General features: G+C 43.9%; 1 protein-coding gene across 5 annotated transcripts in view; it reads left to right on the top strand.

The window, feature by feature from the left end:
• Nucleotides 1-26722, top strand: part of LOC132908789 (transcription factor SOX-6) — a 326253-nt gene that overhangs the window by 165788 nt on the left and 133743 nt on the right. For 3 of the 5 annotated variants that reach the window (XM_060963168.1, XM_060963130.1, XM_060963158.1), the window contains exon 2: nucleotides 14980-15074. In XM_060963168.1, coding sequence (XP_060819151.1) covers nucleotides 14980-15074 — 95 coding nt within the window. Of the gene's footprint in view, nucleotides 1-14979; nucleotides 15075-16701; nucleotides 17363-26722 lie in introns of those variants that run through there. The other 2 variants (XM_060963134.1, XM_060963149.1) reach the window with 2 other exon arrangements.

The following is a 26722-nucleotide window of genomic DNA, read 5'->3' as shown; positions in this document are numbered from 1 at the left end:
GTTGCCCCCTGTTCCTCCCTGGCAACGATGCTTCTCCTCGCCCGAGCGAGTATACTAATAACTAATAAGGAACGCGCGGAGCCTCGGACCTTTCGAACTGTTTTCCGTTGCGGTGGCCTCGCCGCGAGAGACTCGCCAGAGTCTCTGAGAGACTGGCCTCATTATCGCGGCCTCATGCCACGCCACAGGGGAGAGAACGCGAATGCGGAAAATAACGGCTTTGATATTGTCTCTCCCGACTCGGTGGCGGAGTAATGGACAATGAAGATCGCATCAAGCGATTCAAAGAACGATCCCGAGGCCACGGCGAGAGATATCAGACGCGCGACTCCGCCGCGCCGCGTCGTGCGGACAATGAGCCCGGAATGAAAGCGGAATAATCCGCACGCTGGCTGAATTAATCTTCATTTCTAGCCGCGCGACCGTGTAACGCTGCTGGAATATTGGTCAGAACGGTTTCACAATTGACGTTTCCATCTTTCTTCGCTCGCTGTCGGCCTCTGATTGTTTCTTCAACCGTGTTTTCTACCGTGCTTTTCTGGGGGAAGTCGAGGATATTGAAGGGTGGTTCGTGCAAAGGGAACGTAATTTGCTCGATTTCCTTAAGAATCGTTCGTATATGGGCGAAGAAAATGCCACTTTCGCGTTGAAGTCGTTTCTCTCTTTGAACAAAGTTTGGACACTTGAGATTCTTTTAATACAAAACGTAAACAAAGATGATAGAAGTTTAAGAATTATCTAATTTTATGATTACGATAATTCGAATCGAAAATGATTTTTCGTAGATTTTAACGACTCGCCTAATGCCACTTTCGTTCGTTTTCTAGAGACGTCGCGCGATAGTACGGTTATCTATTAAAAGTCATCGGAGCCTTGGAAAGCTATAATCAAGCAGCGATAATCATCGACTAATGAATCCATTAGTAAATCGCAATGCCGTGAAAGGTCTTTTTTAATACTCCCTGTAATTTGTCTTGGAATAAATTCGAACCAAGTGAGACTGGGAATATTTAATGAGAAGTGGTCACGAGATTATAGCTTATGTAATTTTTATTATCCTTCGTTTTTTGTAGTTTACGATTGCAAGATAAGTAAACAGTTCACACGCAACAATTCAATTCGCGTTCTTCGATGATTACAGCTTTCGGTAACAAGATGTTAAAATATCTGACAAAATTTTCTCGACATCCACGATCGAAGAACAAGGTACGATACGATCAGTTTACAATTTTCTTTTGCAACATAGCAATTTTTTAAATCGAGAGGATAATATTTCACGGTTATACGTGGATCGTGTTTTTTTACAAAATTTTCTGTACACAATTCGTCGTCAAAATCCACTACCTCTAAAAATTACAAGTTTAGAGACGTGATGGGTGTAGCAGATATCAATGAGCAAACATCGTTTATTTCTCGTATACGCCACATGTCATGATTATAAAATCATTTTATAATATCTGATTCCCGCGCACCATAATTAAGATTAAGACAGACGATGTAAATCATGCACATCCTCGCAGGAAGAACTTTTCCTGCTCTTGTTTCCATTCAAGTTCGATCCGAAAATATAAAATCTAAAAACTTTATCCAACTTCGCAGTTGTAAAATGCGATGTACTATTTCCCTTTACGTGATATGCCTTCCTGTGCAATCAGCAACGCTTAACTGTGAAATTATACATTACGCGAACGATTACCTTAATTGCTAGCTCGATCGAGCATAAATCGCGTTTCTTTTTAATTTCCTATCTACCTTAGAATCCACAATTTTCTCCAAATCGAGAAGAAACTAATCATCGACAGATCCAACCCAGTTTCGTCTTGTCTGACCGCTGACCTTACGCGTGTGAACGGAACCACTTTGGAATCAAAGTCGGTACAAACTTCGTAAGACGACAGGTATTCGCGCAATTTCTCGGTGGCTGGCAAAGCCAAGGGAAGCCCATCGAGAGCTGTGATCTCTTCGGTAGTGTGAAACGAACGCGGAACAAACAAAAAGCGTGCACTTGGTTGGTCCCCGCGGCGGAGCAACCCTCATCAAGTTTTACGAGCCGGCGTCTCCACGCGCGGACACGAGCAACCTCGGTGTACTTACGCGTCGAGGAATAAATTTCTTTATTACTTTGTAGCAGAGCCCTAATGAAATACTTAATAACAGTATTAAACCGGATCGTTAAGGCGAGTGGAAAACGATCGCGGTCTCGTGGTAAAAAGTTATACGCGCGCGAGTACGCGACCTGGTTTCACAGAACGAAGAAGACGAAAGCTCGTGGAGGAGCTGTAGAACGATCGAGCCTACACTGGCTAGAAAGAAATTAACGAGTAATTAGAGTTGTCTGTTCTGTTGCCGATAGAAGAGGGATTACGGGCCACCCTGTTGATGGTATCAAGGTAAGGATTAACGAGAATCGGTCGCGCGACGTTCGCGCGTGATACACAGGATTGATTATCGGCAGGGGTCGCTTCCACGCGTTCGGTATTCGAACATGTGCTTGATTGATCTGGATCACCGAGCAACGAAAGAAACAAGAAGGAACAAAAAGTGAGAACCGTGCTTCTTTTGGTCATGATACACAGGACTGATTATCAACAGGGATCGTTCTCATTTCCACGTGTTTGGTATTCGAACGTCCAAGTAGACGCATAGAGTTCGATCGAGCCAGATCATCGTCCACTGAAAAGAAAGAAAGAAAAAAAAAAGTAAAAGGAGAAAAAGGGAAAGAAGGAAGAAACTAGAAAAAGAAGAAAGGAAGATACTGAAAGAGAAAAGCATCGAATCATCGCGATAGCACGGGTTACGTCAGACGAAGACGATCATCGATTCTCTCGAGCTAAACGAGGTGTCCTTGGTGGACACCTGTCAACGAGTCCCAGTCGACAGAACGATTACGGAGTGACGAACGAGTCGACGTTACGGCACGGTCTCGTGCAGGAAGAAGGGATCGAGGTGGCCGTGGAGGGAGAGGGAAGCTAGTCACCCTCGACTTATACACGTTGGAAGGTCGATGGAATTTCAGAGTGTCGGTCGAGAGGAGAAGATCGGCTACTAAATTGGTGAAGGGCGAGCACGCCGGAGGCTTCCATCCTGTTTCCCCCTTAACACGACCAACCCCCTTCTATTCACCCTTACACGAGGACTGCAACGAAACACGAAGCTCTCGATCGGGTTTGACGTCAGACAGAGGAAACGGTTTCGCGCGCTATAGTGATTGTCATTTTCCGGCCTGCATCCGGACCGTGTTGCTTTTTCTCCGTCGCCTCTTCTCCGCGCAGTCTACTTTCAATTATTTTTTACGATCAAGTATCCTATTCCCAGGATAGGCGACTGTTCGACGTCTGTTTTTGTGCTCGCCGTGATTACGTCTCCTCTTTCGTCCGATCGTCCATCGATGAACAAACGATCGTCCCTAACGGATTCGTCCAGGGACTTAATCGACTTCTAGCACGGAGTTTGTCTCTTTTCTTTGATGTTCGACGACGAGTATGATTATGGGCTTCTTGTTGGAGTTTCTGTGAGAGTTGTCCTTTAGAATTTGATATTTTAGGGAGTTTGAGATTTCTGGTATTTGGGGTAATTAGTTACGGCGGATAAACATAATCGTGTTTTGTAATATCTGTGATACTTTGACTTGATACTATAAATGTAGATGAATCATTTTTTATTACGCAGATAGAAATTTTAAGTACTAGATACCGAGAAATCGATACTTTCAAGTGTCAGACTTTGATATTTTACGAGCTGATTAATTTCGAATGTATCTTGAAATAAAATTTATTATTCCCTTTCTAAAACGAGTTTTGTAATTTCATGCGAAAACAACGCGTTTACGCTTCTGCACATATTCCGCACAATCGGAGGAATTTTTACAAGACCTGACTACCCAATTCGAAAGAAGTTCACTTCTTACAATAGAAGTGACTTTCATCGAGCGGCCGCTCTCCTGCCGACGAGGCGATTCGTTCTTCCTCTGATTACGAGAATGATTCGAAATATTTTCTGACGTGTCATCTTTCTCGCCTCGGTTGCCCGTGCCTCTTTTGCGTAACAGCGTAAGTAGTCAAAGAAGGTGGTCGATCACCGGCATAAACTTCGAAGAAGTACGACGCAGGCGAGTTTATGTGACGTGCATAGCTGGACGTCTCTCTCAATCCCGGTTTCAAGGCTACTTCACATCACAATGGTCACCTAACGGTTAAAACTCCAGGCAGAGCAGACTTCGAGAGCGTTGGAACGTAATAATGGCCGTACCCCTCTATCGATGAGGAAGGATCGAACATCTCTCTGGCCTTATCGACGAGAGTTAATTATAATCGAAGACCGGTTAGTTGTTTGGTTTCGTTGAAAGCATCCGAAGACTACAAGGAACCCTCTGAACAAGGGCTAGCTCCCCCTTCGTCCGGTTCATTGTAAATTAATTACCTGGAAATGAGAAATCTCCGGTATACGTTCGCTTCCGTAAACGAACGAGCTCAATGGGAGGTAAAAAGTGTTCTTTAAGCGGCTCTTCGATGCGACTGATTGTCTTCCTCGCCCTGTTCGAGCCCTTTCATCGGTATCTCGGCTGATGTATTTATGCGCCACGAATGGGGTTGAAGACTTACTGGGGTAATAGTACGCCGCTGATGAAAGTGAGGCTGTTATCGGCGATTTGAAATAAAAGGAGGTAGTAATCGATCTACAAAGTGTTTCATGTACTAACAAAAATTATTATTATTCAAATAGCGCACACGCGTGTATCTATTTTTCGTATACCAGAATTGTGCTTGGGTTCGAAAAATATATCTTTACGCACCTGTAACATTACGCAAGAGACAAAAATCTCATCTCTGACAATGTCCTCTTTACGTATGTATATTCTCCATAAAAGAATCGGCGCAACGAGTTAGGCAAACGTTCTTTAACCTATAAAAATAGCGGTCGCAAAGTGGAAAGAAAGAGTGCGGGGATGCGGGTTGAACTACGCCTGAAAGGCACCGAAAATTCGCGAATCCTATCTAATTGAATCAGAAAACAATTGTCACGCGTTCCCGCGATGACACACTCGCGCGCGTAACCCGCTCGCGTCCTCACCTACGCAACCCGTCGTAGTACACTAGAACGAGAGAATTTTCACCTGCTCAAATAGAGCCCGGCCTCGTCGAGTTCGACGTGTCATTGTGTTTGCATTATTATGTTAATCACAACGAAGACGGTAACAATGCGTCAACCTCGATTTAGGAAGCGACTCGAAAAAACATATAGCTGAGCAAATATTAACTAAGCAAATTGTTAGTTTGCTCCTCGGTGACTGGCCACCTCTATTCCCCTCTTGCAAGAAAAGGAAACGAACAGAGGAGAAGACCTTTTTTATGCCGGGCTCTGTGTGTGTGTGTATGTGTGACGAGCACGACGATCTCTCACGGTTTTGCCGAGACACGGAGCCGCAACTTGCAAATTGAGCATACCTATTTACGGCGTCACAAGTGTTCTAGCAAACGACCTCGTGATAGCTAATTCGCGGGGGACGTCACGGGATTTTCGACACTGCCGATTCGACGTGTGAATCTTTGTTCGACGCGAGACTTTACCACTTTACCGATAAATATTTCAGCACAACTCGTAGATGGTCCTGGTTCCTCGAATTGATTATGTATCGGCGAACGTCGATTTCTTTTTTGATACACGGTATTTTAAGAGGAAATGGTGACAAATGTTTGATTCGTGCAGGAAGAGTCGATTCTGTGACTCGATTAACTGGTCACGGTAGTCGTCCACTAAGTGGAAGATCGAACGATAGATAGCTCTATTTGGAAACTTTGTTTTATCCAATCTTCTTTTTGTGATAGTTTAAATTATACCTATTCACAGGATACAACATCGAAGAGCTATAATTTAACTCGATCTTCGCAAAAGAGTTTTAATGGTGACAAATTGAACAGCCTACAGGGATTTGCAAAGAATAAAAAGATTTTCAAAACACGAATCACGAAGTTACCGGATAATCGCCTAAGGTCATTTCAGTAAACGTTACTTGATAGCATGCTAATGTCTTTAATTCAAACTCTTTAATTCCAACTCAGAACATAACGGATTATTATACACATATATTTCAATGGTTAACTTCCTCCTATCAAGAGATCAGGAAATTCTTCTAAATTTCACGACGAACATTTCGAGTACATAATTCAACACAATGCAGAAACCATACAAATCTACGACAAAAACTCTGCTATCAACGCGAAAATCACCTCTCATCCAAGCAACAAGCAAAAACAACAGACTCCCTAGCAAGAGCCAGTAGCGGAGTCGTACTGTGAGAAATCAATCGACTCTGTTGGACCTATTCTTGGAGTCGCGAACAAAGCCTCGATACGAACATATTCGGCCGAGAAATAGCGGCACGCGATAAGCACGGCTCGCTCGAAAGGCGAGAGCGTGCTCGATCGAGGACGCTCGTGGCACTAATAACGTTAGCGTAGCACCGCTCGAGTAGTGGCATCGAGGAGCGGCCGAGTGCTTGGCGTAGACCACTCGTCCGAGCAACCCCCAACGTGCACGGAAGCCGCGACTCGACTCTGCCAGTTCCCATCGCCCACGATGCCAGTCATTCGTTCCGGTCCCTTCCACTTACTCCTTTCCCCTCTCAGGCCGACCTGTAACGCAATTACGATTGTTGTTTGAATGAACAATCAAGCGCCCTCGAGGCGCGCGCTCCCAATCATTCAATTTCTGTTCAATCGACTTGGAGCGTCGCCTGGGCCACCCCTTTGCGCCACGACGTCGTCTATCCTTGTCGCGAATCGAGAATCGTGGAATAATTCGGTCGAAGGACAAGGATGCGACATTACGAAGGTTCGGCTTGGCTATTAAGGGCGAACGGTGAAGAAACGAAGGACAGGGAAGAGAAAAGTCAACGTGGTTATTGTTGTCAGCTGACAAAGAGGTCGCGTTCGTTTTGCTCTCCTTATTCACTGCCACTGACAGGGCACGCATTACCCCGAGAAAAGAAGCTAATAACAGTCGGTTGGAACAGCCGTCTGTTTATCGGCTACCTGCCTCGACGTGCGCCCCGCAGAAGTTGAACAGCGTAGTGCGGAGGACAGCGTCGTTTTCGGCGCGTGGAATCCGGCCCGCGCGGCTTTCTTCACGCGGACGCGCGTGCACCCGGACACGCCTCGTGAAACCCGGTTATTAGTTCCCCGCGGGAGGGCTGTCCCCCTTCTCTGATTCTTTCCACCTCTCGTGGACGGGTGCCACCGCTTGGAGACGAGGGTTCGTTCACGCGGACAACCGGCCTCCTGTTACTTCACTCGTGACGTCATTCAGCGACGATGAATTTCACTGTACCGTGGAATTTGATCGGTATCCGGCTTAGCTCGTTCACAACGAACTCGTGTATAACTGCGTGAAACGCCACGAAAAACGCTTTCTAATTGGAAAGCTGGATTTCGTGACACCGAACGATGGGATCCAACGATAGCTACTGGATGTTTGCATTTGCTGCTTTGTATTTGAGAAGATGAAACGCCGATGTGGTTCTTGACGATGACAAAGATGAGTTTGCGTCTCCGTTTACGTGCATTTAAGTTCTGTGCAAGTATTACCAATGATCCATAATAATCTACCTACGTAACTATCTCTTGGACTAATCGTTAATGTGGAAAATGTTGAAAGTACATCTTTCTGAAGTGGGAAGTGTCTTCAAGATCTTAAGGTTAATTATTTTATTTCTTTAAATGGTACTATGTATTTGCGATTTGCAAACCATTTGTGAACGTACATACGAGAGGATGGGTTTTTGAGTACTTTACTTTTCTTTGAATCATTGGTCGGTAGCATATAAAAGTTCTATAGCTCAATACCATAAAGACCTATTAATGAAAAGGATGTTCGTATTGGAGATCTGAAAAAATTAATAATGGTGGGAAATATTTCTGAAAAGACGGTGTATTGATAAATTCAAGGACTGTCATTACCTTTTACAAGGGACGCTCATTACTTTTGCTCGATAATGGGTTTATTATAGGATTTGTATAGATCATATGTTATTAACAAATAGTGGCATTTGATAACAAAAAGGCAGTGAATACAACATAGATGTAGTATAGAACTAACTTTTGCCATGGTTACGAGAAACATATGAAGATCGTTTTTTTGTTGACGGTGAACATGAATCTTACACGGATTTTCCAAGTGTTATGTCGAAATGTCTGTCTGTTTCTATCGCTGACTGGAATTCCTTTCTATTTACGTACAAACTCTTTCATAACCCACGAAGAAAAATTTTCTACACGATTCGATGAATAATGCTGAATAAAAAATACCATACATCTAAATGTACCCGAAAGAAACCACCAATCAATGAGACGCTATAATAAAGGTACAAGTATTTCAATTCTCGAATTATCAATCACGAGGATACAACTTTTCTAAAACGGCCTTTTCTAAGAACTTTCGAAATATTAACCGTTTTATATTTAACATCATTCTCTTCTATCATCGATTCATGCGATATACTTTGATTCTCTCATTATAAGATACATACTTTGTATTTTATAATTTTTATTAAATAAAGCACTTTCTCAGTTTCACACGTGAACTCTCTAAAGCAATATACCTAACGGTACATATAATAATAACACCGACGCTAATAATACCGATCGATCGTTCGATAGTTCCAACGTACACGATCATTGACAATAAACTAATCATCCGAATCATGGGCACTAATCCCCACCATAGAAACGGTTAATCGGATGAGTACCGTAGCTTGGATAATATTCATCAGGGACTGTAACGCTGAAAAAAAGGCATCGCGCGCGGCCTTTTGCCGAGGCCTGAAATATGACCCGTGCAAGGATTGCCTGCGAATTACGGTGATCGTCCAGTCGCGATATATTGCTGAGAGGCCAGCGGGAAGGCTGGGGAAGCGTTAATGCAAACGAATAGTCGTAGATCGTGCGAAAAGTCTCGCAGGTCGTTATCGTTCACCTATTCGACGATTGATGTGTATTTCGGTTAACGTTTCTGACGTTTACGATCCGACTGAAATTGCCATGTGAAACCAGTTCTGATAGCAAATATCTGAATTCAGTCAGGAGACACATAAACAGAGAGTATTTATTAGCGACACGTAAAGCAATCACTGTCTAGAGGAAATGTTTCATCACACCGAGCAGTTCATGATTCCTTGATGGGGGAAGGTTCTTCGGTATTCCCCTTTGATTTTGATCTACTTTCGTAGAATGTTAGTTGTGTCACTCGCTGTTTGTAGGGTAGGGATGGATTTAGATGTGGAAATGGGAAGGTGCCTCGATCATTTGCATCGTGTCTGGTTTGTGGTGTGACAGAGTTAGTGATACTTCCAACGGGACTTTTATTTTATTGGGATTTATTTATATAATACTTATATTTAATACTGTGGAACGATATTTGTTTGCTTTCAAATCTCAATGACCATCGATCGCTTGATTCCCGCAGCTCCAATTCTCTTCCCCTTTTCCATGGTAGAACCTGTAAACACGCTTGCAAATCGCAAGTATCTCAACTAAGAAGAGGCTATCCAAACTCTACGGTCTCACGACCGAGAGACATAGGCGTTATCAACAGAAAAAAGATGCGAGCGCGCTTTTTCCGTGTGGCGTAACAGGCCAATTATCGTGTTAACACGAGCACGAGTGCAGCGCGTCGATTCGAGGCAAAGTAAGTACAAATACCGGTGTAACTTACTTAGTTAAGTCGGTGCTGGTGCCGTGCTCGGATCTAGAAGACAGGGAGACAGCCGCCCAATGAAACACTGTGGATGTGGATGAACAAAGAGAGAAACACTACACGAAGAACGGAAGGAGAGAGAAAGCGTGGAAGAAACAGGTGAAGGGAAGGGAAGGGGTAGCCAGGGAGAGCCAGCAGAAGAGAGTCACAAGAGCTTGTGAGAGACGAACGAAGTCGCCTGGAAGAGGTAAGAGGGCCGCGTGATTCGGACGCGAGGAAGAGAGATCCGACGAGAAAAAGAGAGGACAGAGGGAAGCAGGATCAGTGGTAGGAGGGGGAGGGGAGTGCAACGGGTGAACGGGTGAACGGCCTGCCGCGTCCTTGCGAACCACCTGACCACACCGGCCGTGCCGCCACCACTCGGCCTCTCCAGCATCCTTCCAGCGGCTCGGACTCGCCTTCCAACCGGCAAACAGCTCGCCTACCGGACTCCTACCTGACCGATCGCCTGCCTCGCTCCGGTCCCGATTCGCTTCCTCTCGACCGATTGTTCCTGAATCTTCGAACCGCTACTCCTTTTCTCAGCCCGAGCAAATACATTCTTTAATCAGCTGTTCGTCTGCTGCCGCCGCTACCGCCGTCGCGCCACTCAGCGTGCCGCTCGTTCTGCGGACCAACTGCATGGGTCGCTCCTCTCGTGGTCGTTCGTTCGGACGGTCGTTTTCGAGACTCGGTGGTTTGATCGAGTTTGTGAAGAGGATTCGGAGCTTTTGTTTCGTGGGATCTTATTGGAAGTAAAAGGTTCTTGATATTGACGAGGACGATTTGATTTTATGGTAGGTTTATGGTGAAAACAAATGGAAGGGTTACATGGAAAAGTAGTACAAGTAATGGGAATGCACGTCCCTGATTCCACTATGAAACATCTGCATTGTGTACAAGAGTCGCAACAATTTTATTACCGTGTTATCTAGGAGCGCCAAGGAACTTATTGTGTTTCCAACATCCTGCTTTTAGATTGAAATTTATTCTCCAATATACAACTACACAATATCCTTTCACGTCGACACATTTCTATTTCTTTCAAACAAACGATACATCCGATTCTATACGATCCATATATTTCGTATCGACTCTCTCGAACATTCTTAATTTATCCAATGAAATTCTGAACGATAGGCCAACTAGAGGAGCTTTGTTACAAGACTTCGGCGAATGTTTCAAACTGGAAACAAGGCTGTTTCTGGGACATCAACCTGTGATGCATATGGTTCTACTAGAAGGTACTGTTCGCAGCAAGGTACTGTTCATAGCAAGATTTCGCGAAGTGTAATGTCACCGGCGCGTTTCGCCCACGCTCAGGAACTACAATAGGAGTAACAATGATGCTATAAATTGCTGCGTGTGTTCTTCGCGCGGTCTAGAAATCGGAGCACACCTAAATTCCTGGGTTAGCGAGCCAATCTGTTTGCCCGTAAATAATGGCGCTTTGTCTAAGCGTTCGCGGTTGCGTTATCCCGGCCATCTGGACACCGGTAACGACCGTTTCGACTGATAACGTTTGTTGCTGACGAAAAGCAAAGAGAAAATAAGGGAGGAGGAAAAATGTTCGCGAGACACGAGGCTAGAAATTTGCTGCGACTCCATCGAGAAGAAACAAGAAACAGCGAAACACTGGTTTATTACGTTTGACCAGATCCAAAAATGGCTGGGTAGGTTGCTGGTCGCGCGCTTCCTTATTTCTTAAGAACACCCACGCGTTATTAGCATATTAATGCAATAGCGAAAACTCGAGGCGACCCGGTGTTTCTGGAAGACCTAAATGGCGAAGAACGCTCCTTTCGCATGGTGTGGATGATGAAAAGAAGAGAAAGAAAGAGGTAGCCGTCTGATTTTGATGCGCCATTACGCTAGGCGTTATCCGGGAATTACAACTTCCTTCTTGTTGCACCGCGCTGGACGGCCAATAAACGCGCGATTGCTGTGCACCAAAAAAGCCGCTGCCTCCGTGAAATATGCTCAGAAAATATGATTCTTCCTGTTGGTAATGGCGCGAACGTTACATTTATCAGGAAATAAGATTCGCCGTACGGTTCTCGAGCAATACGGGGAGAAGAAGAAACGAGAAGGCGGTGCATTATCGTCGGTGCATTCGCAATCGTGCCTCCAACTACCATTACCGCCGTGAGCTTCTGTCGGCGACCCAGCGCCACCGACTCCCATGTCCGACGATTTGCGCGTAATACAAGCCGAGTTTACGTATTTTTCTGTTCGGTCGCGGTATACGGCTCGCTCGCGAACCCTATCCCCCTTTCTCTGATACCTGGAACGGAGCTAATGTTCCAACATCACTTTCTTCGCCGGTCGAAAGTGGCCATTTAGCGCCTTTATGACCGCCTCTTACTGCCGCCAGGTGTCGCGCTTCTATGATCATATCGATATATCGACTGCTCTATTAACGTAGTTGTATTGACTGCATTCCGAAGATGCAACGAGAATTGTCCGCGGTCCGAAGCGATGTTTCTGTTGCAGGTTGTGTTGCATCGACGCGCTTTAATCGGATGTCTTAATCGTGAGCTGAAATACTGGCGAGTTAGAGTTAAACATAAGCGAGGGAAATGTAGTGTGTTAATAAATATACGTAATTTGTAGCAGTATTTAATACGAACAACGTCAGATTTAAATTAAAGTGACAGGTATCTTAAATAACAGGTATAAATCGACTACATACGTATGCATATCATTCATATTTGTATCCTAAGGTACAGAGCGTTGTACCGTTGTAGCTTAAAAGATATGAACACTGGAATTTATTTGACGGAACAGGCTCAAATTTAATAGACGATTATACGTTACAAACTATGCATCGTGCAAAACGTACAAGCATTTTCGATAGTAAAACAGGCCTTTTAACGCGAGACCAATGCTCCGCCACTTGGGCTGTTTGTTTTTCTACAAATCGCAGGTATGCGGTGCTCGCTGACTAGGCAGAAGTTACAGAAGGATCCCCAAGGCTAATGATCCATCATCTCCTTATTTCCAAGTCCGAAGTGGCTACTTAACGACTTTACGGCTCCCTGCTAGCCAGGAACGCCCACGTGCCACAGGTACCCCGGTCGCCTCGACTGCGAATTGATCGGTCGCTCTTTTAATAGAGCGAATCACCACTGCCAGATCGTCGTAGTGGCCGCACGGAACATGGGAACGTTCAGTTAGGAACGTCGTAGCCGGGACATGGTTAATGCGCCTCGTATTTCATTGGAAAGTTTCCGTGAAATTCGATGTACAGTGAATCTTGCAAGATATGGAGCGTTTCAGTGATGAACGAATTTCTTGGTCGATTGTTCCAATTAAATTTTACTCATAGAAATTAATGAAATCTATCAGCATTCTGTATTCGATATCTCTCTTGTCCTATTATCTGCTAGACTTAATTAAAACTACTGCTGCTCTTCTATCCATATCATTGAATCAAATATTTTGTTAACATATAATTAAATACAATTAAATTTCTCTTTCTGATAGCGATTGCGGGTAGTCAGATTCGAAGTAGATATATTTACACTATCAGAAGTATCTTTGCCTCTGTCTCTCTCTCTCTCTTTCTAACCAGTGTATCTAGATACCAAAAGAAATGAACAGCGTATACAAATACTTTCTGCATCTCCTTCGGCTGTTTTTTCAAAAAGTCTCTCCCCAAAAAACAACTTCGTCCGCATCTGGACAAAGAATCAGCATTCACCCATTACCATCCGTTTCATCCCGCCTAGTTCGTTTCTTAACAAAAGAGGGAAGAAAAGAAGAAATCCCCCGGCAGTGTGACACAAGTTAGAGAGAAGCACCTGCTGTCGGGGCATCGAGTTCCCATTCTCGTCAGCGGGCACTTTCGTCGGGGCGATCAGTCTCGTCGAGCGATTCGGGAGATTTCGGTCGGCCGTAAATTACGGAAACGGAGAAGAATGTTTAGCAGACATTATATTTCCTCGGGACGGTTCATTTAACATCGTTGGATTCCTCGCGGCGGGAGGAATGCCGAGATTTCGAGTCGAAAACCACCTCGCGGCGTCCGATAGTCGGTCGCGCGCGCGCTCCAAACCAGCACAGGACGAGCAGAAGAAAAAGACAGTGACGTAGTGCCCACCTTCGGTGGAATCTCGTGTCATCTACCAGGTACTTCTCTCCTACTACCTCTGAATCATCGTCCTTTGTCTTCGTACAGGATCCTTCGTATCTGTCGGTCGCGACCGCGGGCCAAGACTCCACCGACCTCCATGCAAATCCTACGCGTTCGTCGCTGTGTCGCTGCGTTATCAATTATCGGAAGGTTGGATAATGGAGTCCTACGGGAACACGTTAGTAACGGTTGTTTTTTCTTTTTATTGGAGACGATGGCGAGGCTTGGAACCTTTAATTTGTGAAACGTTTGGCGAGGTTTGTTTCGTTCGTTTTTTACCAAGTAAGTTTGCAGGGAGTGGATTCTTTTGGATTCGAACTTTTTGAAGCGGTTAAGTGTGAGATACGTTTAATGTAGTAGAAGTGTTAGTGACGTTTATGCGCTATAGAAATTTGATGGATGTTTCCTTACAATTTTCGCCTTATCGTACAAAATAAGAGAGACAAATTTTTTTCTAAATACTTATTTATGAAAGTGAAAGGGATGGTTATGATCTTAATCTACTTATAAAAATATCTATACTAATACGGCGTTAATACTTCTTTACGTAACGATACTTGATTAAAAACAACTATGAATGAGCGTACTACGATTTACGCCAAGCTAAATCCCGTTTCTACTCAAACATGCCTGATCCACGGCAAAATATGTACTCGCTTTGATAACCCTTATCAGCTTTCAAGATATCATAGCAAGAAGATATATATATAGTCTACAGTCTACGCAAAACACCTGAATTTTGCAACAATTATAACAATCAGTTTCGAGCGATAAACCTGCGTATCTATTACTTGATATTATACACGGTGACTCACTGAAACAAACTATATTCGTAAAATGATTAGAAATATGAGAGAATGAATTTTTATGACAAAGCAAACTGAAATAAAAGTTTGAAATTTACTAAATTGTTTCTGTGCTTAAACACTGTTTAATGCGTTTTATTTCTTTTCGTAACATAATTTGACAAATTTTCTTTTCATATTCATATGGAAACACGTTGTATAGGTACACACCTAGATTTTTCTTTACAAATTCACGAATCGTTCCGTCCAACCATAACGTTAAACCGTCTATCACGGACTACTAATAAAACGATTTTCTTCTGCCCGCAGAACGGTGTGCTTCCTGATGTTCGCCGTAATTGTTCGACGGTGGATGGGGTCGTCACGGCCATAAAGCCGATCAGCTGGAAGGAGATTCGAAGCCGGTGAGTCGAGCACCAGCACCTGCTTATTGCGCTTGTTCATTCAGGATGGGCCTGCGTCGAGGTGCCGAGCTCTCTATTCACCTTGAAAAGGCGCGAACGCGTCCCTCGATCCGTGTAAATGCCGTCGTATCGCGATAAACCGAATGAATCAGGATTCTTTGGAACTTGGAGTGGAAAAAATCCCTTCGATCGGAGCTATCCACCAAAGAATCCTCCGTTAAATCATTCGTTCTTTTACAAAATCGATAATTAAATATTCGAGCGGATAGCTCCGCCTCTTCCGACAAATCGAGATTTTACACATTTTTATTTCCCATTTTTATCTTATGCTTGTACCATTTCCCGAGTCGAGGTCGCGTTTCCGCGACAACGCGAAACGGCATCGCGCGTTTGATCTAGCTCGATCCTATTCGTAACGATTCATATTACAAATCCATTTTAAGCGGAGATATCGAGGTTCGGATGGTGAACTGTGTGGAGATTTTTCCACTTGATATGCTCGCTCTATGTCTACACTGGCAAAAGGTGAACCGCTGTGAAAAATGGACGAGGTCGCTTGCGGCCGCGTACGAACATGGCGGGGCACGCGCGGACAATTACAGCCGGCCGGACACGATTTTACAATAACTCAATTCATTTCCGAGCGTACGTAAGAACGGGCTGACAAAAAAGCGCGGCTGGATATAGTTATTGCGGCTATGGTGCACACGTGAACAGGTCAGTCCGGTCGAGCGGCGGAACGACGCCGGGAGGGGGGAGAGGACAGGGATCGAGACAAGGGGACAGAAGGAAAGGTAAAAACGTAGACGGAGAGCGACCAGTGGAATCAGGTGGAAATGAAAGAGAGCGGGATAGATACAGAAAGAATTCTCTCGCGAGTACCACGAGCAACCTGAGCGACAAAGATCACTGTAAAGTCGGTTAAAAAGAGATAAGACGAAGAATGAAAGGAGACCGCCGAAGATGACGACAAGGAAGAAAGAGACGTTCCAGTGAGATTTTCTATAAACGTAGAATACGTATTGATGCGAACGTGACAGTCGAAGATCGTTTAGAAATGTGCTTCTTTGATACACCGTGGCACGGTACAATTTCGTTTGTATGAATTTCATTTACCGGAACGAAGTCTTGCTTAGCGTTTAACTGCTACCGTTTGAAACTACTTATCTGAACGCGAGCTTCTATTATGTGAACGAATTCTATTATATTCTCCTATTATACGAACTCCGCTAATTATAGAAACTATTTTAAATTCCCTCTAAAAATTCTTATAAATAAACTATACAAACATCTTGTACCGATATGTCATTTCTGTGTGTAACACTGTGTCCAACTGAAAGTGTCTATATATGTAGATGCGTATGTATGTACATTTAACGCTTATAGGAAATCCTACTTTTAGAATAATCCCACAGTGCAGCGCGGTGTGTTTGCAAAAGAGTCGATATCTAATCGGCAAAATACTCGTCGAAAAGTAAACCCGAGAAACAGGGTGGAGCATAGGCATGCACCTCTCGTCTCGTTTCGTCGTCTCGACGTTTTCGTTGGCGCGCTCGCTGTACTCCCAAGCGTATGGGACAGTACAGCGTACACGGCTTCTACGCACGAGACAGATCCTCTTCGCGGGAATACCTGACAGTACTTGCTTCGCTCCTTTCGTTTGTTTCGTTCAGTGGTTGGTTCGGTTGGTTCGGTGGACCCAGTTCGCGCGTCTACGTTTACATACTCGCGCGTCGTCGCGTACGCGCGCAGCGTATTGCGCTCTCACACGCACGCGCACGCACACCATATTCCGTGTACACCAGTTCACTGGTATTGTATAATGCAGCCATTGATAGCCGTCCTCTCTTTCACGCACGCGATCTGTTGCAGTCGCTGCAACCCGTGTCCGGTGACAGCGTCCAGTGTCCAGTCTCCCTCCCGGTGAGTGTCCACAAGATTTATTTTCCCATGCGATATACGGGGTGACACCGCGAAAAGTGGACCTGATTCGTCGATTACGGCGAAAAATCACTCGCTATCTTTCTGTTATCATCGTAGTTACAATTGCAACAATATACGTATTAATGAACGCAGTCTTTATCCGTTTCAACATCTTGTGTTTTACGTGTACTTTATAAACAAGAAACACGCATTCACGTGACGATACATACCATACGCGTGTACGAGTGCATTCGTGTTTGCGTATTCTATGTGTGCACCAAAGAAGACGCATAGAAGTTAAAGAGAACGCTTGCTGCGCACCTTTCGCCGATCGGCGAACGCATCGTCCGTATGGATCTCATCGGGTACGTAGTCCGTTCGATCGTTCGAATCGATGTCTGAGCGTGTTGCATCGTGTCGCAAACGTTCAGTGGAGACGTCGTCGATCGCGGCGAAGAGGGCTCTGGATCGCGGCCGTAGCTCTCGGGTACCTTTTCCGCCATTAATTGCGACCGCGTCACGTTTTATCGTTATTTTCTCGATCTCGATCTCGATCCACGCCGGATTGCTTTCCAGCCTCGTCTCTCCGAGGAGGCTGCTGCGGTACTTAACGAGCAGATCGCTTTCAGTCGGGACGCGAGCCGCGATCAATTTACAAGCGCTTCGAGATCGTACGAAGTTAGCCGATCTCGGTCTCTGATTCCAGAAAGATTTCGAGCCTGGCTCGAATCGAGTGGATTTTCGTCGATCTAAAATCGATCTTACGCCTGAGCTCCATTTATTAGCCGTGCGAAATATTCGCGAATGTTCGCTAATATAAATTTCCTTCGGTGAAGACGCGATGTGTAAACGAATAGAAAAAATTGCGAAGGATCGTGGGCGTTTGGGAACGTTTAAAGTAATGTTGATATACCAAAGAAAATTTATTGTTCATTGATTTCGTACACGTTCGATCAATTTTTTTATTAGTTGAATTAATGTCTGTGATCACTTTCGCTTTCTCCAACTACATATGCGTAGCGTAAAACCTCAACAAATGTTTATTATCGTTTGCTAGCGCGTTTAGTAGATAATCAGTTCTAGACGCGATGCGACATCGTCATGATTCATATTGCTAATGATAAAACGCGTATTGTCGTAGAAAATATAGATTTGCTGAATCGTCCAGCGTCTACGCTGTGAAATCGCAACAGTGTTGTCTTGTTTGTCTGCGTCGAGTCTTGGTTAGTGGACCGATCGCTCTCTCGCGCGGAACACCCGTTGCGTCGCGAGCTTCGCGAATGCGAAACCACGATTCGACAAAATTGCGTAAAGGGAATCGAATTACGCCTGTTCGCGAAGCCCGCAAGATTCGCCCGTTAGGGGAGAATTATCTCAGCTACGGCCACGATTTACGCGTTCTCCGAACCGGTGACTCGTGTCTGTCTGAAGCGTGGCTGCGAATAATGTGATTTTGTTCCCTCGTTCAATGTTAAACTGCGTTCTTCTACTTTAATGGAATTTCTCGATGCTCGATTCTTGGTACGTTTCTTTGATTTTTGCAATTTATTTATGCTTCCTTTATTTTAATACGTAGTGGTGTTATTCGTGTTTCGTTGACTTCATCTTTCTTGTTCTCTTGTCCGAGCTTGTTTGATGTTTGTTGTCTCTTGTTACGCTTTATCGCATTTGTGTTGTTTTCAATTGTATTACATAATTAATTTAAATCACTCTTAAGAAACGATTTCATTGCACGATTAATTAAAGAATTACAATTATTAAAGAGGCATTGGAATCTTTCAGACATCTATAACTGTTTGAAGAAAACTCGTGTGTACAAACTGTATTAAACTTTTACCACAAAAAGACTCGACATTACAATTTGACCGAACGTCCTTCGATTCCATGACAAGTTCCCAATATTTACCCGAGCTCCTAATCTCCGCGAACTTTACCGGTGGATTATGTGTCCGCAAAATGAAAGCAAACATCTGCGAGATAATTGCACAACCACCTTCAAATTCCAAGATCCAACCACACGCACACACGACTCATCGCGCCTCGGTATTTCCCTCCACAATCGATATCGACCGATCGGAATCAAAAAAAAAAAAAAAGAAGAAGAAGAAGAATCTAAACATTACATCACTATTTCCAAAGAGGAGTCCCATTGAAATCGCACGTCCCTTTCCACGATCGAAACGTAAAGAACGAGTATTATCTAAAAGCAGATAGCGTGGCCATGAAGAAATCCGCGAACGCATCTCTGACACACGTAATCGACGATTCCCAAAAACCGAGAAAAACTATCGTCAAACTCGTGACTCTATTAGCGCCTTTACTTTGTTTGCTTCGAAGAATATTGTACGATGTGTTACCGAAGAGAAACAAGAAGCTACACTGTTTATCCTTTCAATTCGATCGTACGCTGCCCCACCTACCGGAAGTGGAGGAATGATGATGTAACGCAAAGCGAAGGAACAGTTTGCACGGAGCTATCGTTTCGAATCGAACGTCGTTGTATTCGTAAAGATATTGACACGTTACGCTACCAACGGGACAGCGCGAGCAAATAACGCGCGGATAAGCTGCGATCCTCGCCTTCGCGTTCGCCTGTCAATAAACCGCGTATCGTTAGCGATAAAACGCGCCGCGAGAACGTGAAACGGTTTAGCGATTTTCGACGGTGGGAAAAGTTCGTACCCTTAATCTTATCTTTGCGCAAACAATCGAACGATGTTCCGCGACCGGTTACTGGTTCCCGTTGCCCGAGCCGCGTTCCATCGATTTCTTTAGAAGGAATCACGCCAAGCAATGAACGAAAGAGTAGGTTGAAGAGACGAGGAGTTAAATTCGGAGCAAATGGCGAGGAATTGGCGTCGGGGATCCGACGACGCCGTGAAAATTGTGACAAAAGCCTTTGGTTATTTTTTACCGCGCCCGCCGCTCGTAATTCTTTTCGATTGGCCGATCTCTTTGAATATTACGGCGCGTTCGCATTGGCAAAGGGGAACAGGTGCGTAATCCTCTGTTTAACACTTTGCTCTCTGTTTTATGGCTTTTTGAGGAATGATAGGGTGATTTCGAATTTACCGCTGTCATTGTAATATCGTAAGTTTGATACGAAGTTAACCTTTGAAAATCAACTTCTTTAGGAACAATCAATTTCGCGTTCAACTTTCATTTTGAGAGCCGATGGAAATTTGCAAGTTATATCGCCATATGTAATATTTGAATGATACAACAATTCTAATTAAAATTCTACCTGAATTATTAGAAATACAATTAGGAATTTTATTTAATCAGACGTTTGAGTCTATTTACAAGTACAACTTGTTTATTTACGTATTTCTTTCCGAAGCACTCGCGAAATGTTTCAAATATCCTACTAAAATTCGAAGGTACTTGCGATACACTTGATCCCATCGCTAATCAGGGGATCCCGTAACGGAATCCGCGCGCGGAATGCAGTCGTAAATAAAGCGCGAGCGACGAACTCTCTCGATGCGCGGCGGCATCGAGAAAATTGAGGATCGAGAAAGAAACGTGGACGAAGAAGAAAGGAACGGGAGAGAAAGGGAGCGCGCTTTTGTCGGTACGTCATTACGACATCCGGTCACCGTACGGTCGTCGCGAACGGTATTTCAAAAATATCGGATAAAATACGAGGATCGAGAGAGAAAGAAAGAACAGAGACGCTGGTTTCTGCTATTATACTTGGTCGATGTAGCCACGTATTTCATCTTTCGTTCAAAATATCGTTTCGAAGGGTTATTTTTGGATGATTCTATTTTTCTTGACACTTTTGACGCAGGGGAAACGCTGCTGGCGGCGCGCTCACGCTTCGCCACGAAATTCCTTTGGTTCCTCGTAGCCCATTGTGGTTGAATATCTTATTGAGAGTTGATTCGTGTATATGCCTTGGTATGCGTGACGTTGAAGCGTACACATGTTCGTTTATCAATGTTTCACCGTGGCAAGTGCAGTGTGAGATATGGGTGTAATTTTTGGTGCGATGTTTTGTGAGAAATTCTTGGGAAATTTTTGCATTTGCTGTACAAATGTGAAAATGGGTGTTCTGCTACTTTATTTCAATGGAGTTCAAAATTGTAAGTGTATAAAGAAGTCCTCAAATTATATTATTTGGGATATTAGTTCAAATATATCTTGATATTATCTTATTACTTTAAATATTTCCCATCGGAAACAAATAATACAACTGTTAAATGTATATATACTTTGTCGCACTCTTTGTGGTCCTTTTCATCATTTTTTCCTAACACTGTTGAGAGAAGAGGAAAAACTCGTTATAAGTTGCGTGGACTACACTGTACAGTACAAATACAACTTCAGTTTAGCTAGCGAAAACGTAAATATAAGTGTTTGTCAATAGATTTGTAAATTCTCTTCTGATAATGCGTGTATACTTTGCAAATCAGCATTATATTTGCATTATGTTTCAGGCAAATTGCGTAACAAGAGTCATAATAAAATAGCAAATGCAAGGAAATTACTGCAATTTATGAATATTTATCGTTTTATCGTATTTTCTTTAACAATCGGCAGATGTTCTATAGCTATTGTGTTAAAACAGATTCATTTGTTCATTGATTTTTGCCGATAGATTCTGAGAACGTTTCTTTATGTTACGACCATTAACATGTCATATAAAAAAGACTATAGTGGGAGATGTAATACATGTAATTATTGCAAAGTAGGGAAAATCGAATACTATTTATTAGGAATGACATTCCAAATAGCGTTGCCAATCGCTTGCTTTTGAAATCAAAATTTCACGTTACAAGACGTTTGCTGGAATCATCGTAAACGCAATAGGATTAATTCAATAACACGGTAATTTATAGGATATTGGTAATTAATTGTGAGTTTAATGATGATTTATCGCCAATTAAAAAATGAGTTATACGACAATGGAAACGCTGTTTCCTTAAACAGGAAAACTGTAACGTAGCTATTGTGAATTATATCAAACGAAATTGAAGTAAATTCAAGTAGCTATGACTGTTCAAGAACCTACTTTGAAATTTCTATTATTTCTAAACTTTCTATTCGTAGCGTATATCATTCCAATATTCGCATTCGTATTTTTACCTCGAAACACTCATTCGAACAGATCATAAATCAAAAAATTGTAAACAAATTCAGTAGCTCTAAAATTTAATCAGAATGCGCAATCGCATAAATCACGTGTATCAGAAAGCACAATAAACTATAATTTATTCATCCAAGCGTGCACATGCGCGCGTTGTGGTACCAGCAGTCAATGCTGGCTTCGTCAAATAATCACGGATTACCTAGAGAGGCTCGGTTTCGAGGATTAAAACGGCGGGATTCTATGGATGCTAAAAGCTTGCCTATTTAATTCAAGGATCTCGATTTATGTGGAACTCGCCGGTCGTTGAATGCTGCTCCCCGGTAGGCTCGCGACCGTGTGCGAGTCGAGAGCCGATCGTGAATCTGTCGTTGACACCGAGCAGCCAGGCTGTTTGACAAAAAAAGTAGGCAGGCATAATCGTAAAGTGCGAATGTTATTCTCTGGACGATGAGCGAACCCAGGGAGAGAAAGAACGAGGGGACACTATAGGCGCACGAACACTAACCAACGCGAATACGTATACACACATGGATACGCGTACACGCACTTGACACCGGTATTATAAGCATTTCTTTTATTCGTCTTTTATTTTGTCGGTTTTTGCTCGAAGCGTATAATGGGACGACGTAAAATAAGAATTCGTAGCGGAGACAGAATTCTTTAACGGTTCCGCGAGCGGCGAATTAGGACGGTTCAATGTTCCCGCGAAAGCGATATAATTGCGTCATTAGCGAATTTCGCCGGACATCAAACCGGTCCTCGCGCGTACTCCGATCGAAAGAACGAGAAACAGCCGGAGAAAAGAGGAATCCTCTTAAGGATCGCGAAATCGTTTTACTGTTCATTCTTAAATCGTTCCGTTGGCCGCCACCCTTTTGTTTCGCGGATATTGCTCGGAGGAATTCGAAAGCGGGACCATAGAAAGATATCGCCACCCTTCGATTTCCATCGAAACGCAAGGAGACAGAGGAGAACACGGCAATCGCGAACGCGACCGATTCGAGAAACAGAGTAAGAAACAGAGAAGACAGGACTGGGAGACGGACAGACAGGCAAATTCAGTGGCTCGAAATTGTACAAGCGGATTATACGTTTTCCTTCGTATTAAAATACGGCGGGTCTCAAAGGGAAAATAATGTCTCCCTGATTACTCGCTTCGGTTCAACTCGAGCCACCCCTGTGCGTCGATCTCCGTTGCCCTGTCCCGTGTTCCACCCCCTTTCTATGTCCCTTCGTTTCGCTCCGATCTCTATCTTCGTCTGGCTTAAACGCGTCGACGCGACGGTCGCTCTGTTCGCGACCTCTCCATCTTCTCTGCCTACTCCCTGCTACCTTCACCGAAACGGGGATTAAAATGATGTTTGCGTGAAAGCCAAAAGCATTACCGACTTTATCTTCTGAAGTGCGTCGTATTACTCTCCCTTTTATCCGTCCTCGCTTCCACAATATTTGTTTTCTTAATTTCCAAGAACGCCACCTCCGCGATTTCCTTTTCATTTTTATGTTTCTCTTCCTTTTCGCTTGCTCGTTCGTCGATTCGAATTTTTCCGCAGAGCTTAGGAATTTTACTCTTGCTTTTCATTCTTTTCTCGTCCTCTTTTCTTATTGATAATCGTTAGCATGGCAGAATGCACGTTACTTGTTAGATAATTTGTTTTTCGATTGCAGCTACTGTTTGGCGCAGTGTCAAACGAGTTGCAGCAGCGTTGCAAAAATGTCCGACGTAATGACTCGGGCGTATCGGTCTGCCTGGCCAATTATGATAAACCGGTTCATCGGTGAATGCGAAATGCCACTTTCTAAAGTCGTTGCGCCGCTGAAAGGAAGAAACTCTTGTTCCCTCGATCCTTTTTGTTCCAACAAACTCGATCGGCTCGCTCGGTTACGTCGGTCTTCACTCCTTACGACTTCATTATCCGCGACGGGGGAAAATCGGTAGCGGATCGTGATTCTCGAGGCTCTTGCACTTGAAAGTGCATTTGGCAGCGTGTATTTGGGTTATGTACGGAGGTATAAAAAGCTTTTGACTTTTGCAAGAAATACAAAATCTACTTTATTGCTTCTACCATTATTCGTTAAGAATCCTTACAATCATCGATTAATTCAAGATAAAATTAACTACGCCGTAATTATCCTCGAAACTAAGCCACAACAACCGCTAAACATTTACAAGCGAAACAAACCGAGGGAAATTGGATTAGGAAAATCAGTGATCGAAAGGGCAGTGGCATCGCGGCACTACGTGGGCGACTGATCGAAACAGGATGTTGCGAGAAGCCCGGTGGCTCCTCGTCCATAATATATGGCGGCCGCGCGAACATAAAATTCTCCAATTGCAAAATTGATGCGTCTTATGTTACTTCCTCTTTCTTTATCCCCCCTGTCTATGTCTCTATCTTTCCATCGACACCTTTTTGTCCGTCTTTATCTTTGCTTCACGTTCCCTGTTCACCGGGTACATGGTGGAGCCACGGGTCTCGCGGGTCCCCTGCTCGTTTTACTGTAAAGCAACTCCTCATATTGTACAGGGACGCGTAATTCATTTTTTACCGGACTCGGCTCAATTATTTATAAATTGCTGCTCCCTCGGGTAGGACACAGGCAACCTGTCATCCTCCCTCCCCTCCGCGTCGCCGACCTCCCTCTCGATACTGCTCTCGCAGTTCTCTCTGATGGCACTGCTTCTCCGGTGCGGAATAAAAAGGAGGGAACAGCGAAAGGGAGAGAAAAGGAAAGGAAGATTGTGAAACGGAACGAAGAAGAGCGAAGAAGAGAGAGAGAGAATGGGAGGGAGAGGGGGAGGATGGTAGGAAAGAGCAGCGAGTACTTGACGAGAGCGAAACGTGCACTCCGAGTACGAAGCACTTTGGACGATCGAAGCAGAGGTACAATTTACCGGTTTGCCTCGCTCTGTTTATTTTGTTAGCGTGCTAATGGAATGGTTACGATTCCGAACGGGGCAGCGCTCCCTTTTCCCGTCGATAAGGCGAATTATAAAGATTGTCCAGGAATAAAGTTTGACAGCCACTAATGGTGATTCCCCCGAAACACGTGAATCAATTAAAACGGACGAGAACTAGCAGTGGCAACGTTCGACCGGTTAACAGCGGTTGTCGTTGCTCATGGTTTTTCATTCGCTTATTCCTTCATCGATATGGTTCACGAAGTCGAGACCAAACGACAAAGGCCTCTGGTTAAGAACGATGATCGTTATTGCGCCGTGATAATTTGTAACGAATGCGAGACGTTTCGAGAACGCGGCAAAGAAGTTTATATATGGTGGTTTTTATTGGCCGGGTTATGACGATCGTGTAGGTGATAATGAAGATGGAAGTGTTAAACGCAGGTCGCTGGTAGTCAGGTTGGAAAAGGTGATTATTGTCGAGTAATTTCGGAACGACCAAGAAGGAATATAAAGGTGATGGCGCGCAGCTTGGGTTGCATCATAAATTTTTTTCTTTGTCGTAATATGCGAGTTGAAGTGATTAAATGCCTGTTCCGCTTAGGTATAATTTAGGTAAATTGGTAGTTGGAAGAATAATGTATTGTACCTTCTGTATATCCTTCCTAAGATTCTAGTTAGTAGCAGGAATTATTTCCTTCGTTAGCCAGTGTACCTGTTCAAAACCATAACCCTACCGACTCAACGTTTATTCATCGAAATGATTAAAACAGATGCATGTACCTTTATTATACGTGATCTTGCAAATTAATTACACACATCCAATTAAGTTTATCGCTCAGTCGAACCGCAAAGATCCGGTGGCGAAGTCGCGAAGTCGACGACACGCTCAACCTCACGGAAAATCTCGGCGGGTCGAAGCGCGCGAGAAAGCCGCGCGTAATCCGGTGGCGGGGAGAAGTTCGGGATCGTGCGTAATTCGCGATCTTAATGACTCGGCCGGTCTACATAAATTCGCGTGTAATTGGAAGCTTCTTCGTGGCGGCGTATAAATTTAAGGCCAGCGGGATGCGCGCAGACACGCGCGGCCGCCTCGTTTCGCCCGCGCCTCGCGTCTTTGAGGAATTAAAAAATCTCGAAATATCGCGCGACGGCTCACTGCCACGATAACCGGCCATCCGGACGTGTTTCACCTGACGCGTTAAGAGATCGCGACTGTTTTGTGCACGCATGTTATACGCGAATCCGCTTCGCAACTGCGAATGAGCATTAATAAGTGAATGGAAGGAGCAAGATAAATTCTTCTTGCATATAGTTGTATCTATCTGTTATATTTTTTGGCTAGTTTCTGCTTAAGCGCGGAGAAACATATTCATTTCATTATGTTTGCTTTGCTTAAGCTAACTCTCGTAAGAAGCAAAAATATATACAAGAATGTAAAAAATGTAATGTAAAAAAATGTACAAGAATAGCGAGAATAGTTGCATAAAGAAGTAAAGAAGTGTCGTTAGTCATAATTGTTTCACATAAGTTTCACATTAGTGCGATTTGACAAGTTAAACACGATTCGCGTAGTTAAGTAGAATATGTGCCTAAAGAGATTCAGACAGGTCGGTTAGGCATTGTCATATATAGTTGAGGCAAGTAGAATGTATCTATGCCCCGCTAGTCACGAAAACGTAGTGTGTTCAGGTTTTGAATAAAATGAAGAAATAAAATAGAAAATTT

Source organism: Bombus pascuorum, chromosome 1 (genome assembly GCF_905332965.1).
Source record: "Bombus pascuorum chromosome 1, iyBomPasc1.1, whole genome shotgun sequence".
Classification (NCBI taxonomy): Eukaryota; Metazoa; Arthropoda; class Insecta; order Hymenoptera; family Apidae; genus Bombus; species Bombus pascuorum.
This window is presented reverse-complemented; position numbering and strand designations above follow the sequence as displayed.